Below are 18,905 nucleotides of genomic sequence, written 5' to 3'. Positions count from 1 at the left end.
ATTAACTACCTACTTCAGCACTTGTCGAATAACAGTTATTTAACTTACTATTTAAGTGTAACTATAATCTTAAAGATTATGTACCTAATAAATATCTAATATACCTGCAGGGTAATATTCATTTAACTTTAACGTAAGACATTTATTATTTCAGAAGAAATTAATGTTTTTAAAAATATTTCTCTTGGCTTTATGTTACAAAACGACATTTTTGGCAAATAATTATGTTTTTTATATTTTTAATATTTTAATTTTTTTCATGTTTTTTACTCATTTGAATGACTACTTATAATTTTTATATCAGAATATTATTTGGAGTATTTCGAAAAAATAGTAAGAATATATTTTTTAGAAAATTGTTATAAATAACATAAAATTATGTAAAAAATATTTCAAGAACGTTAATAGTTTTCGCAACAATGAGTGTCTTAACATATTAAATAGATCACCCGGTATGCAGGTATAACCAAAAAATCGGTTCATCTTTTAACCTTTCCTAAAAATGTTGTTTTTTTGAAATTAAAAACCACAGTTTACGCGTGGTAATCGCCCTGGAAAATATGATAAATCATAAGTGACAATTCCTGGTCAGCCGATCAACGATGATTCGCGACTAAATATACGGCGCTATCTGTGCTCTGTGCTTACCAACGCCGAAAAGTCCAAACTTCCTCGAGTGCTTGATAGTGCGCGACGGCTATTCGTCGGCCTTCGTCGAGATAGGGTTGCTTCGACAACACAATCATTGATCCTGTGATAGTAATATAATATTGAAATAATATCACCAAAACTAAATATTGTGTTCGTTCCGCAAGAGTGCGCGACCAATAATATTGGCCACCAAGTCCTCAAGGTAAAATATAATATTATTATTGGTAGATTAATAGGTCCCTTTGTCATATATTATATTGTTTGATTATTATGTGTACTTCAAACAATGGCTCCTTATCTTTCGCAGAACACCACCAGCTGATGTGAGGTCAGTGACTGATAACGTAACGTCAGATAACAGTTCTGAGCGGGGGTGATAACACGAAAGTAGACAGTAACGATAAAGTAATAATAAAACATTTTTAAAAATAAAAATCTATAATAAGGCACGAACTACATTATTATTTATAAATAATAATAATAATATTATTTGTATACGACTTCTGCCGCCGTATTTGATTAGTATTGCATAAGAATATTATAGTCGTCATTACCGTTCGCGTTCCCGACCGTGGACCACTGGTCAACTGGTGCGGCGTAAGACTCGATCGATACCCTTTCCGAATCCGGTTGATACAACGCCTGTGTTCGGCGTAAAAAATTTAATACAGATCATAATATTTATTATTACTATTATTATTATTGTTATCACCGTCGTTTCGCACTAGACGCCGTGTGCCGTGACCCAAGTCATTGTGACGACCAATTATAGGTAGGTACCGTGTTTAGTAGTAATATGCTATTGTAAAACACGAGACCGGCCACGGTCTCCCACGGTCGTTTCCATCTGAAAATGTAGTTGTGCCCGCGACCGGATCGACCTGCAGCCGTCAGCGTCGCGACCAACAATGGCCGTCTGGCTGGAAGTGCTATTCGTGGCGTTTTTCATCTCTTTGCCGTTCCTCTACGACTCGCAAAGAACGTTCCGCTACCACTTCCGTCTGGCCATCTTCTTTGTGCTGTCTTCCCTGACGTCCCTGTTGGCCGTCTTCCAGTTCAAACATCGGTCCAGGTAATTGTACGGCTGTTGCCTGTCATGCCATCAATTATAAACACTAATAATTACAACCGATGGTCATACTCTCGGTTCAAACGTTTCAGAGTATGTCCTGCCTATTTTTCTGTCGTCTGATATTGGACGCAACCTAGTTAAATAATTGGGTTCTGTTTGAAATGTGGCCTTGAAACAATTTCCTATGAGTGAATCGACAGACTTGTGAGATTCAGTTTCCAACAGCTGTTAGAAATAGTTTGCGGCTGGGGTACACCTTTATTGTCACTTAAAACTTGTGTTGAAAATTGATCTTTTGTAAGTTTAGCGCTCTTAATAATATGCTTTATTGAATAAAATTACTTTGATTACTGTTGATACTTGATTCCGTTACTGGCATATTGTGTTGATTAATATTATTATAGGTGTTCATTAATCATACTATTTTAATTTATGAAATATTTCACCGACTACTTTTACAATATTACTCTTATCAGTTACATTACTAACGGTTCGTTAGGAATGTAGGCATTTATCATTAGCTCGGTCTCACTGTTTGTTATACATTATTATAACTTTATAATTTATTCTTTATGCTATCAACTGTTTGCATGAAATATTATAATATATACCTACTTAATACCATGTATTATACATATAATACATATAAATATATAATAAATGCTATTATATCTACATGGCTACATAGTCTATGATAATTATTGCTAAAATGCGTTTTCTCTCATTATAAAAGTTAGTGGCTTGTGCCAAATTTAGTTATTTTATTTTAATATTATGAAGTTAAAATATCATGCTCTATAAAAGCTTGGAATAATAAATTGAATACCGATGGATGATGGTATACAATATGTTGACTCTATAAAATGAAAATAAATTAAGATTTTGTCTAAATAACTATTTTTATGTATTGTGTAATTATTTGTTTGCTATTAGTCTTCAGGGTCCCAAAAAGGAGTGGGGGTGTTGGACCTAGAATACAGGTGCCCATTGAAATGAATTTGTAATTTTTGCAATTTTCATAGAAATACTTATTTTATTTTAAATAATATTTTATGAAATAAATGTATATATAATATATTAAGTAGAAATTATACAAGGGACACTCGATTAGCTTGTAATATTTTGAATTTGGTTGATTGGAAGTTTTGTATAAGATGTACAAAAACATTTAATACATGGGCCCGAAATTGTACGCGGGGGACTGTATGTCTTATTTCTTCAAACTTAGAATTAACCTTACATTTGTATATTTCAATTTTAAGTTACTTACCTACTACCTTCTAAATGCTTGAGCTAGGTTTTTTTTTTCTTATTTACCAGCCTTGTTTTTGTTAAAATAAAAGACTTATTAACTATTTTTGAAAAATAATTAATATTTAAATGTATTATTATTAGTTATTAAACCTATATTTTATCTCTACCTATTTTTTTTTTTAAACTGATCAAATTTATGATTAAACAAAAGGTTAACACTGTGCTGGGATCAAGAGAATAAGTGCTCTGAACCTGTATAACCTACTGGATGTTAAACCATGTACCTTAACAAAATAAATCATATTTGTATGTCTAGTTATGGCCTTGGTTTTATAATATATTATTATATATCATTATTTTATTAGTATGTACCTATATTATAAAATTAATAGCTATGCGCTATTTTTATCTTACTGGCCAAAAAAAGTCCAAAAATATGCTGATGCATGATAAATCTTAACCTAGTACCTAATTATGATTCAAGCATATTTTAGGTATCTATATAACATTTGAACATTCTATCATGTACAATTTAAATAAATAGATAATCTGTTAGTATAATCATGAATCATGATAAAATCTATTTTAAATAAATGAATACATTAATAAAGCAGGATATTTTCTAAAATAACAAAATAATTTTACAATTTTCCTTTTTTTTTGTTTTAACATGGAATGAATACTTCATAAGTTAGTTAAAGATTCATATACCACCTCCATAGATGGTTGGACATTTTACACATATGGTAGTGATTGACACAAGTAATATTTTAGAATTGTACTTATGTACTATACAAAAAGTGTTGAAATATGCAAATAATATATATCTGTTTGAATATTGATGTGCAGGAGTTTTGAATACATTTCCAGCATATAAAATCTATCCAAAAAACATCCCATATTCTATTGTTATCAATTTTTATAAATTATTTTCCTATTTTATATGAAATATAAAATGTTCTATTAGTTTCAACTAAATGTTTTAATTTATTTTTGCAGGTTGATTGCATATTTTGGACAACAAATCTCAGATTTATTGTCTATTGAATGGCGCCTACACGGAAAACAAAATCTATCATCAACACGTGCAAGAGTGGCTATTATAAATTATCAAACTGACATTGATACATTAGGTAATGGTTATTATTTAACATTTTGAACATGACTGAATACTAATGACTATACTAATTAGAATAACAAATACTCACATGTCTTGTCCAACAATAGAAAACATTTTTTGTTTTTTGTTTAAGCAAAATTAATAAATTATATTTAAAGTATAATTATATATTATTATGCCTAGTGTAACTTTTTTTTGTACATTTTTACAGGACTCTTGCATTTAGTGTATTGTCAAGAGATGGAACTGAAAATAATTTCTGAGACAAATTTCATCACCTTATGGCCATTTTCATTTTTTCCATGGCTAATCTCATTGGCCCTGTTTCCTATTCAATTTTTTTATACCAATTTGAGGTTGTTGAATTTTTCTGCAGCTTTAATTGATTCAGAGGTAAATATTGCAATGTATTATAACCTACATAGGTATATACTATATATTATATTTTTTATATTCTAACACTGTTTATAGCCTACAATTCTATTGGTATCTACTACAATGACAACTGAAGAAACTATTAAAATGGCTTTTAAAAAAAAATTACCAGTTCAACCGATTGTATTTTCCAACAACTATTTCATAAACAAAGAAAAACATATGTTTGAGCCAGGTGTTTATAAAGTTTTAGCAGTATAAGTTTACTATAATATAAAATGTTTTTAAGATCTCGTTGTAATCTTTAATTATTTCAGGTCGTGTAATAATATCTGTGATGCCAATAATAGAAACTGATGGTTTATTGCCAAATGATATACCTAACTTCAGTAATGAAGTATATTCCAAAATACGTGCAGAATATGACAGTATAAGTAAAATAACTCAACTGGGCGACTATCAGACACCATCTTTTTAGGCCTTAGAGTTAATACTATTAATAATACTCTTCCATGCACAATTTTAAAGTAGCAAAATGACAAGTTATATTTATTATTTAATTTAAACTAACACATTTCCATTCACTGTGTTATGGCTTAAAAGTATATTTACACTACTTAAATGTTGATAATTCTTGATTGTTTTTTTTATATATATATATAATTCATTGTTTCTTATTTTACCTAATTTTTTTTTTAATGATTTAAGTTTTTTTTATATAAAAATATAGACATATTTTGTTCTTATTGGCTGTGCAATATAATAGGTAATCATATTATATTTCATTTCAAAACTGCGATAGTCATTGATCGTTACATAATCGAAATACCTAAAAAGTATTTATTTTTTTATCCTTAAACTAGTCATAATTAGTATTATTATTTATTTAATTGTTTACTCAATTTTAAATGAATATTAATGTGTTTTTCTTCTAATATTGTGTTTGTTGTGTTTATTTATATTTCCATTAATCTTAACATAATTTTTATATGTTAAAATATCAAAATAATGACTATCATAAAAATATTTGTTTATTTTTCCATCTAGTTGTAAAAAAAATATTTTAATTGTAAATGGGTTGGGTGCAATTATGTATGTTATCGGACTATGTAAATTCAAATGTGTCCAATGTAGAATTAGTTATAAAAATATAGTGATGACTTAAAAAATATTAACTACCTACTATTTCTAGAAAAAAAAACTATTCATTAAGACTTTAACTTGACATCCAATAAAGTTATATTTAAATTACTTATTTATTGTCTATGTTATTCTGATATAGTTTCCTGCTGTATTTATAAGTCTTGTAACTTAAATGCTGTTGGAAAAATCTGTAAAGAAAATTGTTAAATTAAAGATAGTTGGTAAAATACAATTACACTCATTTACATAATACATTATAATATGTAAATGTTGATTCTATGATAAATTGTGGAGTTTAAAAAGCTTATATTTCATAGAAATACAACTTTTATTTTACTTTATTCAATCGAGAGAAACTGTCTTAAAAATTACTATCATTTATTCAGATAATAATAATATTAACCATGTTGAGAGAATTATTATGATTATTATAATATTACTCAGATGTAAATACCATTTGAATATTGCGCATTCATATTTTTAACATAATAATTGCTTGCTTATTTTTCAATTTGACTGAATCTTAACAAATTTCACAGAATAATTGTAATTTTTAAGAGGATGTTCTTACACTATTTGAGTGAATATTTGTCTCCTCTCCAACTCATGCACAATATAGCAAATTTGTTCAGCAGAACTGATCTTGTATAATTACTCCCTAATTATAATATTATAATGAATTTACCTATTAAAACTATCGTACTTCAAGTTAAAAATGTTATCAGTGTTTATCCATTAAATTTTTTTAAATTGATGTGATAATTTATAAATTTTAGGAAAATTATGAAAGTATAAAATATTATAATTTAAAAATACTTATACATTACAGAAAATTAATATATAATATTCAGATAATAGGGCAATTCATTTTCACTGCAACATTAAAGTTAACAAAACTAAGCAGGTATAGGAGGTACAGCACCCAGCATATGTAGTCTGTGGTATTGCTGTATTGTTGTAGCAAGTTAATAATAAATAATTAACACACATTCTAATTCCTAATTAAACGATCAAGAGATTTGGGGGCGACTCAACCTCAACTCATCCCTTGGACTGTATAAATACTGAAATAATTTAACATTTAACATTTTTAAAATCAAATGATTTAAAATAAAAATTTTAAAATGTAACATTCAAATCAAAATATGAAGAAAATGTTTTAATAAGTATTAGTATTTAATTTTTCTGCAATTACAATTGTATTGAAATATCAAAAATATAAACTACCTAATGTCCATTTTCCATCACTATTCACTGTAGAAGTTGAAAGAAGAAATCAATAAAAAGCTAACAACAAAAAATAGGTAGGTACTAATGAACACAAATTTGCTGTTGCTTGAATTGTAGTTGTGTATGGGTCAAAATCGACTGGGACTATAGTACTAGTAAATGGACTACCTATGAAAATCATAGTATGAACTTTTTTCTTTTCAGCAACGATTAGTACAACGTTAGGTACCTACTTACATCATAATAAATGATATTAAAATTCTCAATGTGTCAGGGATTAGAACTTCATGAATTTGCATATTTCTTAAGTAGGTAGGTAATGTATTTTGAACACCTACTGACCTAAGTGTTTTTAAATTGAATAATAACTTATTCTATACCTACCATCTTGTAATTTGTATTACATTTTTCAACTTTTTAACCAAGAATTATTTTGTACCTATTATTTTAAAAAAAAAACCTAAAAAAATAGAAAATTAAAAACATTTTTAAATAGCTGATAAATTAGATTAAATATTTTGAAATGTTCATCGTGCATAGCAAAATTATAAACTAAGTAATAGTGAAATGTATAACGTTTCTACAACTTGTATTTTGGGAATAATAATGGTAGGTATTACTGTACTAGGTAGCCATATAAGAATAAGAAAATGTGATAATAATTGCAGAGCGAGTCACGTATTAAAGTATCGTTAGAATGTCGTCTGAGTTTTGTGAGAGACTGGCTTGGTCGCAAAAACATGATAATAAGAATGTGTTCCGGACAACTGGTCAATAAATTTAAAACATAGGAATAAAATATTTCCCTCATTTTTAAAATAATACAAGTACAAGAAAATGAACAGAATTTTCAAATTTGTATATTTGAGATAATTGTAACATAATGTTGAAATGAGTTTCGGTAGCACTATCTGCTAGAGCCAAAAATAAACAATAATTAGTAAATGCTGCAACTCTCCAGCACTGCTTAGTTATAACACTTAAAGTTAACACTAAAGACGGACTTTCATTGACATTGCACTTGTGTTTACACACAAGATGAATCAAATCTGATCAAATATTGTGTATTTGTGTTGTATAAAGATTACGTGACTACCTGAGTTATATACTTTCTGCATATTTCATTTCAGAACGTAGTTTTTCTTTGTACCTACTAACATATTTTAAGTAATAAAAGATGTAACTGCAAAGAACCAACCTAATTATTTGGTTATCAATTTTAATACAAACATTTAATTTTTTTCGTTCAAGGTTTTTTTTGGTACAATATTATAGAGGTTAGAGATTTACAATATAGTTACGATTTTCACAGGCTACATAAATTAATTTTACGCTAGGGTGTGTAACGAGAAATCGTTACTCTCTCTATACATATCGTCGCGCTAAACTCCGTCAAGAGAGCGCGCCTAGAGTATGTAAACGTGCCGTGGTCATTTACATGTCGCGCTAAACTCCGCCAAGAGAGCGCGCCACTAGCGAACAGCGCATTGAACACGTTACGGTCACGAGTGATTTCAATCATTAAAATGACTGTAATCACTTAAATACTAATTAATAAAGTTTAAGAGTGTCTCCGGTTCATGTTGGAATCATCGACTGAACTTCAGGAGATCATCTACATCTATATAACTGTCAATGCACAAAAGCTCAATACACTGCTGAGACGAGTGTTAATATCGTTAAATACGACCCGACACTCACTGTCCAAATCACCTCTTCCCGACTGTTGAGTCGAAAGCCACAACGAGTCTGATTACCGCTGTCTTGGAATACCGAAAACGGTATTAACGCCTTGACAAGTAATCGACCGTTTATGGTGACTAAACTCAACGTCGAGTTCCGACAGCCGACGCCGAATCACGGACCAACCGCCGCCGTCAACAACGAGCCATAGTCGCCGCCTGTCATCGCCAACAGGAAGCTCTCCTACTGGGACTTACGAAAGAGCCATAGCCGCCGCCCGTCATCGCCGTCCAGGAAGCTCTCTTATCGGGATTTACGAACGAGCCATAGCCGCCGCCCATCATCGCCAACAGGTCGACATCGTCCACGAAGAAGACACCAATCAACCAACAACCAAGTAGAACCGTGAGTGTAAACCACTGTTCCCCTAACTTATATTCTGTGTTGTGTATTTGGAATCCTGTACTCCAGGGTTAACGCCTGTACACTAACACATTAAACCTTTGTGAACTGTTAATATTATTATTATAGCTCGAAGAGCATTATTCTGTATATAAAAGAAAATAATGGAAACTACATAATACTACATGTTTTCTAAAATAAAGTATATTTATTACATATAACCATAAAATGAGTTGTAATTGTAATGATCGTTACAGGTGTTGAATGTTGATGCGTTTGATTATAATATTATAATACTATATCAATTAAAAACCAACTAGACAGGTACCTAGCATAACAAAGCTGCAAGTTTGATGCAAATCAAGTTCATGAACAAAATTCATTCAGCAACTAAGTGTTTGCGGTCACCCTCTAAACGGCGCAGCAACACGTGCTGAAAACATATTGAGCGACGCCGTTTAGGATTTATAGGGGCACTGACCAACTCCTGATCGTTGCCGTCACTGCATTCTGTTTCCAGTTCCGGGTGGTCCACCAGTCCAAAAGTTATATGTATATTTGGCGCTGAGGATCATCGACTCTGTGCTGAACAGTCTTCAAATTCGCTTATCTCCCGGTCCCGGACTTTGGGCGATGTTGCTGGTAGTTCGGGCGCCAACTGCACTGACGTACACGATAACGTGTTAACTCCTTTCGGCGTATCTATCGAACTCAGAGCGCCATTATCCTTGGATCCTGCGTCCTTTGGATCGGACATCTCGAGGTCCGATGGACTGAATGGGGCTTCGTTTTGTGTCAGCACATCAGAAAGGTCAAAAGGCTTGCAGGACAGCTCGGCCGGAGCGGACAAACACTGGTGGTAGACTTCGGAGTCTCCTGCTGCGGCTGGTTGATGATACGTAGTGGCCACGTTCGGCGTAGACTCGTGTCTTTTCAACGTCGGCCAATTTCCAACCCGTGTCGCAAATTTAGTTGGAATGTTGAACTTTGCCGATCTCAGCTCTTCAAATATCCTCTTCATCTTTTCGCCTTCCGTTAACTCCAGCATTACGGTGTCGTTAGAATCTACGGTAGACATATTTTATTATATGACTTGACAGCGTACAACGATTCAACAATTAATACTGGGAACGTATAGAACACGATGCGCACGTAGATGCTTCAAGGTAGCTTATCTAGTGGGTAGTGATCAAGACGTGAAAATAATATTCTAGTTATAAAAATAATTTATACTAGTAAAATCTATCGTAACGATGTTTTGTTGATTTTGTATCGGCCAGAATAATAGTAGGAACAGTATTAAATACTAATAAAAATGCATTAATTTAAAAAAAAAAAAACAAACGTTTTAATTGTATGATCAAGAATAAAAATATCTAATTGATGATTTACTTTAATTGACATATTATTAAACTTAATTACAACTTGTGAAAACGTGAACTAAAGAATTATCTCAGGTGTCAGGTTATATATTAAACATGGGCGCCGACTCCACGGCGGCGAAGGGGGCTATGGGTCTAGGACATTTCGCCGCGACCACTTCGCCACTGGACTATTCGCCGCAGACCATCTCACCGCAGACCGGTTCGCCGCCGGACGTTTCGTCGCCACCGTTTCGTCACCGACATTTCTCGAGTTAAATATACTACCACAACTCGTACCAGAATATACCAGAGATCCAGCAGTGACACGACCAATAAGAAATAATTTACAGTGATGCCCTGTTAGCGGCACTCATCGTTGCTACGCTCCTCGGCGCCGTCGCTCCGCTCCGCAAATCGAAAATATTCCTCGACTTGCTATGCAACACCACCTAAAGTTGGTCACGGTGTAACCGCTGTTATACCAGAAAACAACCGCTATCAAAATCGGTAACGGCGAAACGGTGGCGGCGAATTGTCCGGCGGCGAAATGTCCGGGTCCGTCATCAAATATACTAAGTAATTTCATAGGCTGATAGACCGTCTACGCTCAGAATAGTTTTTCATACACAATGATTTTATTATATTGAATTCAAATTCAACATCATTCATTACAGTAACCACTTGGCACTTGTGACCTACTGTACAACAGAGCGGCATCTCCTCACACGCTTTTTGAATGAATAACAAACATGATTTTTTTTTTAAACAATATATAAGTACTTATAAGTACACTTTGTTTATATTTAATATAATAATATACTAGCCATAAGGTATATCCATTATCCATAGATAAACATTTAATATCATAGGCGCCGACTTTTAGATATTAGAGGGGGGGGGGGCAACTTACTCTTCCTCGGGAAAAAAATTCAGTAGTAAGTACCTATACTGCAATTTGCTGATCAGGAGGGGGAATTACCGGACTGTCCGCTAACCCTCTTTTAATTCTAATCTAGGGTGTAAAATAAATAATTTGATTTTGCCATAGTTATTTTTATCAAAAACTAGTACGTAGGTGCGTATGGGCTAAATTACATTTATTCCAATATGATTTATAATGTACTTATAATCTTCGAATAATACACTTCGTAGAAAGTAGAAACATGTATTATACTGTAGAATAATCAATATAAAAAAAGGAAATACTATGGACCACAAGTTAACATGTTCATTACCGAGGCCTATTTGTCGTGCCGTTACTAGGCAATGAATTTCTGCCCGGTCGACTGCATGTCGATGCGATAGTGCATAGATACATGTACATCATTGTAGTCTGTAGATGCTATAAATATTTTTGCTTATAATTTATAAATAATAATATTTTTATTCGAAACTTCTAGATTAAATTAAATCTATAATGTACGATAATATACAGTATATAAATATATTAGTATTATACTAATGGTAATTAAATCAATTCCGTCTCTACGTTCCGGGAAAAATTGTAATAACAGATGTATATTTAGACTAAATATAAAACCAAATAGTAGTGAGCGATCTATAGTGTTTAATGTTTATAATCATTATCGATGATCATATTATTTAGGTAATGTACAAATACAGTCGTCGATGTTCTGATGAATATTTTCATGTCATATTTTGGTATTTTAACCAAATAATTATTGTTGTACACAACGGGGGCAAAATATTACTTTTGCCCCATTAAATCAATGCTAGGGGGCGATAGTGTTAATCCGGGCCTGTAGGTAGGTACTAGGTACAACTTATAATAATAATCGTTTCAGGATATACTAGGTGATAAACCTATCGTTTCAGGATATACTAGGTGATAAACCTATCGTTTGAATTAATGTCATTATAATTTTAAATTAATTTGATCCAAAAATGATGTGGCTTTACATTAAACGTTTTTTTTTCTAATTTTCAGTTAAAAAAACTTATTTTGTATTAAATGTGTAACTTTGGATATTAAAATTAGATGCATACATTTTATTAATTTTTCACTACAATAAATTTTTATTATTTTTTTATGATTTTGACTATTGTTTATAACAACCTATACACTTATAAAAAAAATTGTGACCCAGTTTTTGATATCATATTAATCGTGGTGGGTACTTATTAAAAACTAATCAAGAATCAGAATCTCATATTAGAATATTACATTTTCAAATACATAGATACAATAGGTACATCGAAAATAAACTAAAGCAATATTTAGGTTAGAAAACAATTTCAAATATCTATAAATAAAAGTGTAGAAACAGGTAAAATAATTCGGGAGATTTAACGTATAGGTAACATGTAACAAGTGAATTCTAACATAGGTACTTACACATTTGGTCAAAATATGAAGCCTCTCCTCTCTACAATAAATTATTCATTTTTGACGGTTATATATAAAATCGATTTTATCGAATGTTACTTTGTACTTTTGACGCCCCCCCCCCGCCTCAAATCCATCAAGATCTAATGAGCTATTGGCAACCACAATCGATGTTTAAAAACTGTTCATTTTTTCTGCTATAAATTAATATGAGTAGATACACACAAAAAAAAAAATCACCATCTGAAAACCAATACATCCATCACTCCACACAGAATCTAAAATGTTCAATGTTTGAAAAATTCTACTTTAAATAATTTAAAAACAAAACATTTTTATTTTATCGTCTCTAGAATTTTTTTATTTTTTTTTGTCCATAAATTTGAGCGTACTCGTTCAGCGCCCACAAGGCTAAGATTTTTGAAATTCGTACACCTACCTACTTGTTGCACAACACTTGGGTGACCGATAAACGAACTAGGTAAATGCGTCTCCAAGAATTCATAGGAGCGATTCGGCTTTTATTTTTTTAGGTTCATCAAAAACGCAACAACTTCGATGGTACAAATACGAAAGCCAGCCACAATAATTCCAAACATTTTATTATACAGTTTTAAACGCAAATAGAAATTATTTTATAAAATGTACCTAATGTTGACCAAATGACAAGGATAACTTTACTCTACTTATTTTACCAATGTGATATATAGTCATATAGGCATATGCTCTAGTGCGACATTTACATACAGAGACCGAAAATTCCCAGTAGTTTTCATGAGCTTCGGAAAAAACCAAAAAATACATTCAAGAAAATCGGGGATTTTTACTGAAAACCATTTTTTGATAAAATTGTTTTGGCGTCGACATAGGTCGGTGTTTAAATCAATTCGATAACGTCTACTGCCGCAAAATATTATTTATATATGACGAGAGAATGAATAACTGGCCCTCGCAGCTTATTTTCCAACTAGATAGCGCTGCTCATATGTGATTTACAATACCCAGGCGTGCTATAATAATCTGATCAAAGCTCCGTCATGAGGTTTCTATTTCCATTTACTCCGCTTAGTATCCTTCAATTTCATCGCTCTCCACACTTTCAAGGAAACTTTGTTTCAATATTTTCTCCATTGCCCAAGTCTCTCATCCATCCAGTCACCATACTCCGCACATAACATTATATTATATACTTTAATGTTTAATTAGACGTTTATCACTTCTATGTTATTTGAACCCAATAGGTTTCTTTTGTTCTTGAATACAGATTTCGCTTGTGTAATCTTTGATTTTTGTTCTGTTACACACCCTCCATCTTCATACCATCGTGACATCGTGGCATTATTATATCACTTAAGCTTGCAACTTTGTCAGGGGTATGATGGACAGGTATACCTGACCCATGAATTCCATCAATTTTTATGAGATCATCGTTGACTTGGTAGTTGGTTCCGTTCCAATTAATTTGCCAAGCCGTGCTTTTGAAAACATCTAGGCAGCGCTCTTTCCAAATTACTTTTTAAGTTATCTTGACTAAAATAGCTTTTATAAAGTCATACCTGTTCAGTGTTCTACTCCTTCTGTTATGTTTATTTTGCTCCTGATGTGGCTATCAATGACAAAACGGATTATATGCACTACCGCAGTCCGCAGAATATTCCTATTCAATTACGAGTTTAAAACTTTCAGCAATCCTCTCTCTCTCTTTCTCTCTTTTTATTCGCTTCTCTAGCTGTTTATTTTACTATTTAGTTCTAAATTATAATACATTATTCATAGTTTGGAGTTTTTGTGAATTCACATTTTTTCGATGTCCTATAGTTATCACTTATCATATTGATAAAATGTTTTATAGGTATCTCATCAGTTGCGTCTTATAATTATTTCTTAATTGATTTCCGTATTTTTCCCTTAAAGTAATTATTTTATAAAGGTATAAATTATAATACTTAATTTATATAAATATTATTATGTACTTATAAAAAACGATTACTTCTCTTCATTTAAGCTTAATCGATTTTCTATGGAATGCAAGACGCGGGTATATGAAAGCACACTAAAGTCATAACCCGTTACCCAGAATTTCTGCAAAAACTTAAAAAATTAATTTTTTTTTATGTTTTTACAATTCTTTGACTATTTTAAATTTTTGATAAATAACTACCGACCATAATATTACTGTTTTCTGATGGATTTTATGAGCACAGTTCGTTAACAAAGTCTTCTCAAAACATTGTTTCGAGTTTATGTGTAAATTTCACAACAGTAAACCTCATTATACTGCAGCAGGTATAGCTATTATAATTTATAATATTATACAATCCCGCTTTGCTGTATAATATGACGTTTATAATTTTATTTCAATTTGCAAGTTGATGGGACGATGTCAAAATAAATCTAATATTATACCGAAATACTTTTCCAACGTTATTTTTTGGATTTCACTGAATGACCTGGGTGTTGTATACACTGTACACATTTAATATTAAATTTTCTTAATTTTTATAAAATATATATGTTATATCCCGAAGAACTGTTTTAATGAATTCTGAATAGTAATTGTTTTTTTTCCTTTGACTTAAAAAAAAAAGTAATAATAAAAACCGAATTAATTTTCTTCCTCTAAGAAAGAACTGCAATTATATTCTACCGAGAATAAACTAATTAATCTTGTTCGAAAAATACTTGTTTTTTTCTCTTTAAAAATGTTATAAAGACCGAATTTCTATATACATATTATTAAATCGATTTCTTTTCATTTATGTTTTTTTTTTATTAGTAGTTTTTAATAATTTGTTAATTTTTCCGTCAAAAACGTACATTAATATTATTCAATTTTTCTTTATAACTATTCCCCAGAAGGGATTCAAGGTGAAATTATCAAAAAAGTTAACTTTTAAAGTGAAATTGATTTTTTCTAAATTATAAAGGTGTGTTTCTAAGAAATTTTCCGCTATTTCGGTTTACAATAATATTATGATATTATATGCTTTTATTTCATTGTATTAGATGAGCTGTCCCTGAGTGGTCCATGACGTGTTGATCCTATCTAAGTATAGCTCATTTAACTTGAAATGTTTTTTTATTCACTAAGGATATGTTTATTATTATAATACTCCAAAATGAACAATTTCGAGGAAATAATATTTTGCGGAGTATTATAGTACAAACGCTAACTTCTAACTGGCGTCGACGTTATGCGTAATGAGGTAAGTTCTAAACATAATATATTACTTCTTATTGCAGGTATAATATATATATTATTAATATATATATATACGTATTAGGTATATGTATATACAAACAAGAGCGTTTTCGAAGGGTTGTGCTAAGCTTAATTTATACTGATAAATACAGTTGATAGTTTTGGGACGACATATGGGCAGGCGAATTTTTTCAACAAAAAGCTGTAACGACTGCCAATGCTATAGTAGTATGACATCGGGTAACGATGATATTTCTATCATAAGAGTAACTGTAGGTAATGGAAAGAATCGTATTGTTTAAAAAAAAAAGCTGGTGACCTTTTAAACGACTTATGCTAAACGTAAGTACATTTTTTTTAAATATAATTTATTTATTTATATATTTTAGAACAATAATTTTTCTAGAATCTAGATTATTGCCGTAAATAATAGAAAAATAAAAATAAATTAAAATGAAAATCACGAAAAAAAATAACACCAAATATAAGTATAAAAAAATGATATATGTATTGAAAAAGAAATATTTCAAATAACTATTAGCGGTAACATGTTCATTGTTCATATTATGTCGTTATTCAATATAGCTAGACTACGTTATTTTACACAGTGAAAAGAATAATATTATCAATTTGTTATTAGGTAATTACGTAAAACTAGTTGAATTCTTATTCTTAAACTCATAAATATTCCCAAGAATTTTCATGAAGAATTTAATGCATTGAGCTTTGTACCTAAGTAGGTAAAAACTCTACGGGTTAAGTGTTGTGAAAAATGTTGCTCGTATTTTTATACTGCAACATTGACATACGTTTTTACTTCGTCAAATATTCATCATTTACCATTTGAATAAAAAAGTTCCTTTGATACTAAAATTTAAATCTCGTAACAAAAAATTAAGTTTAAGATTTACAACCTAATAAAAAACACACTATTATAGTTGCTCGTGGGTTTTGTTTTGAATTTGATTGAATTAATATTATGTTCACAGTGTTTTTTAATCGAAATCGTTAGGGTGGTTTACGATGAAAAAATTATAAATGTTCTCTGTGAATACATTTTTGAACACTTAAAATATTTTTAAAAACTATCGAAAAACCTAACTTATAACTACAAACATTGATCATGTTTAACTGTATAATTATTGAAATTATTAATTTAATGTCTTAATGAGTTTGAAAATTTTTATATTTATATTGATTTTTAGCTCTCTACGTATATCAGTGGTTCAAACATTTCTTTAGGTCATTATTAAACTTTTTCACTAAATTAAAAAGAAATTGTACTTTAATTAAATTTATTTAGATATTAATATTTATAAATCAATATTGTATTATATATATTATATTTTTATTAAGTATAATTATTATAAAAAACACCACTGTGTATCCTTATAAGTGTAGTTCAAATGTTCATACTTTTATTTCCCGTATTTGTTATTTATTTTTTTGTGATGAAAAAAAACAGTTCTGTTTTAATTAATCATTATTATTCAGCATAATTATTTAAAATCATGTATGTATTTTACATTGTAATATTATTACAGCATATCATTGCGAATGCACTCAAGTATTTTTTTTTTTTTTCATACTCTTTTATTAATGATTTTAATGCCACTGCCTGAATAGTACCTATGTAAAAACTGATATTATATTGAATAAAAATAATGTTCTTGTTACAATATATTGTTGGTATTGAAATTAATTTCAAATAACCACGATATGTTATGAAGTGGGAGAGTTTTTTTTCTATAAAATTTGTATGGAGCCATATGTATTAGGTATATAATATATTATTTCTTCGTTCTTTATTCGTTTAAAACATCATTTGCAAAACTATAATAAATTCGTTATATGCGTATGTTTAACACACAATGTATTCGAAATGTGTATAATTGAACAATATTTCCCGGTGAAATTCGATATAAAAAGAAAAACTTCCACTTAACCTTCTGCGCTAGGTATCCGTATAGTATCTAATGTATGAAATGTGACTCTAATTAACCATATATTCCATCTACATATAATAATATAATAACTAAATAACACGAAGTTCGGATTATTTTATCATCGAGTAATATTATATATTTGCACGTGCGTTCAATATCATTGCGAAGTGCATTAACAAAAAATAATAAATAAATAACTACTCAAAGACTCTTTTGCATATTATTGAAATACAATTTATGTGTAACAACATAGGATATATCATTATATTATAATTATTTAATAAATATTATGTTACTCGAAGATCGTTTCGATAATTTGGTGTCAAACTGCCAGACACCATCGTAGTTATATAGATGTCGAGGTACCAAAAGACAATAGTTGAAAGTGACATACGGTTTATTATATGATCGCTCACGATAAAACTACATTATTCGTCTGGGAGATCACTCGGTAATCGAGTGAGGAAAAAAGGATTATAACTAACTCCAAAAGGGTGCCGAGCAGTTTGAAACGTCGAAGGGACACGTGTCGTCTTAAAAGCAGTTCACCCAACAATTGTGTCATCGATAACAACGCGCATAATCGGTCGGTAGCCATACAACTATACAGGATAAAAACAGAAAAAAGAAGCCCCAGAGGCAAAATGAATTATATTACATGGATGACGACAAAAGAGTGGAAGCGGTTCCTTTGACGAATTTTCTTTTTTCTTTTAAGTATTTTATTGGAGGGCTCTTTGGTTTGCATTTTAACAGAACCGCTTCCAAATATAGAACATTTTTCGCTATTTATCTGCGTAAAAAGAGTACCTACACATATTATAATATGATTTCCTTTAGTGTGGCAACCAATACCCAATGTATATAGTTCTTCACACTTGTCCATCGTGTAGCAAAGTCGTGCGCTTGACGCTCTTTCAATAAACCCCGAAGGTTCGTTTTACCTTAAGACTTTAATTACACCCACATAGATAGTGTTTGTGTGAAAGGTTAAGTACCCACTACAACGCAGGTTGAGTACGAAGCTAAAAAGAAAACTCGTCTTGAATGTGAAGATGTGACCATTCCGAAATTGTTTGTGACTCCTACACATAGACACATTTACACTCAACATAC

The 18,905-nt window shown here is 30.6% G+C and overlaps 1 protein-coding gene across 1 annotated transcript; it reads left to right on the top strand.

The window, feature by feature from the left end:
• Positions 1 to 1,056: 1,056 nt before the first annotated feature.
• Positions 1,057 to 4,987, top strand: LOC111033431. Its single transcript, XM_022314161.1, has 5 exons — positions 1,057 to 1,723; positions 3,977 to 4,110; positions 4,309 to 4,490; positions 4,569 to 4,707; positions 4,790 to 4,987. Exons 1-5 carry the CDS (start codon positions 1,560 to 1,562, stop codon positions 4,948 to 4,950), a joined length of 780 nt encoding a protein of 259 aa, XP_022169853.1. The 5' UTR covers positions 1,057 to 1,559; the 3' UTR covers positions 4,951 to 4,987.
• Positions 4,988 to 18,905: the final 13,918 nt, after the last annotated feature.

This window comes from Myzus persicae, unplaced genomic scaffold, assembly GCF_001856785.1.
Source record: "Myzus persicae strain clone G006 unplaced genomic scaffold, MPER_G0061.0, whole genome shotgun sequence".
NCBI classification, from domain to species: Eukaryota; Metazoa; Arthropoda; class Insecta; order Hemiptera; family Aphididae; genus Myzus; species Myzus persicae.
The sequence above is the reverse complement of the archived record's forward strand: the minus strand, read 5'-3'. Positions and strand labels throughout refer to the sequence as shown.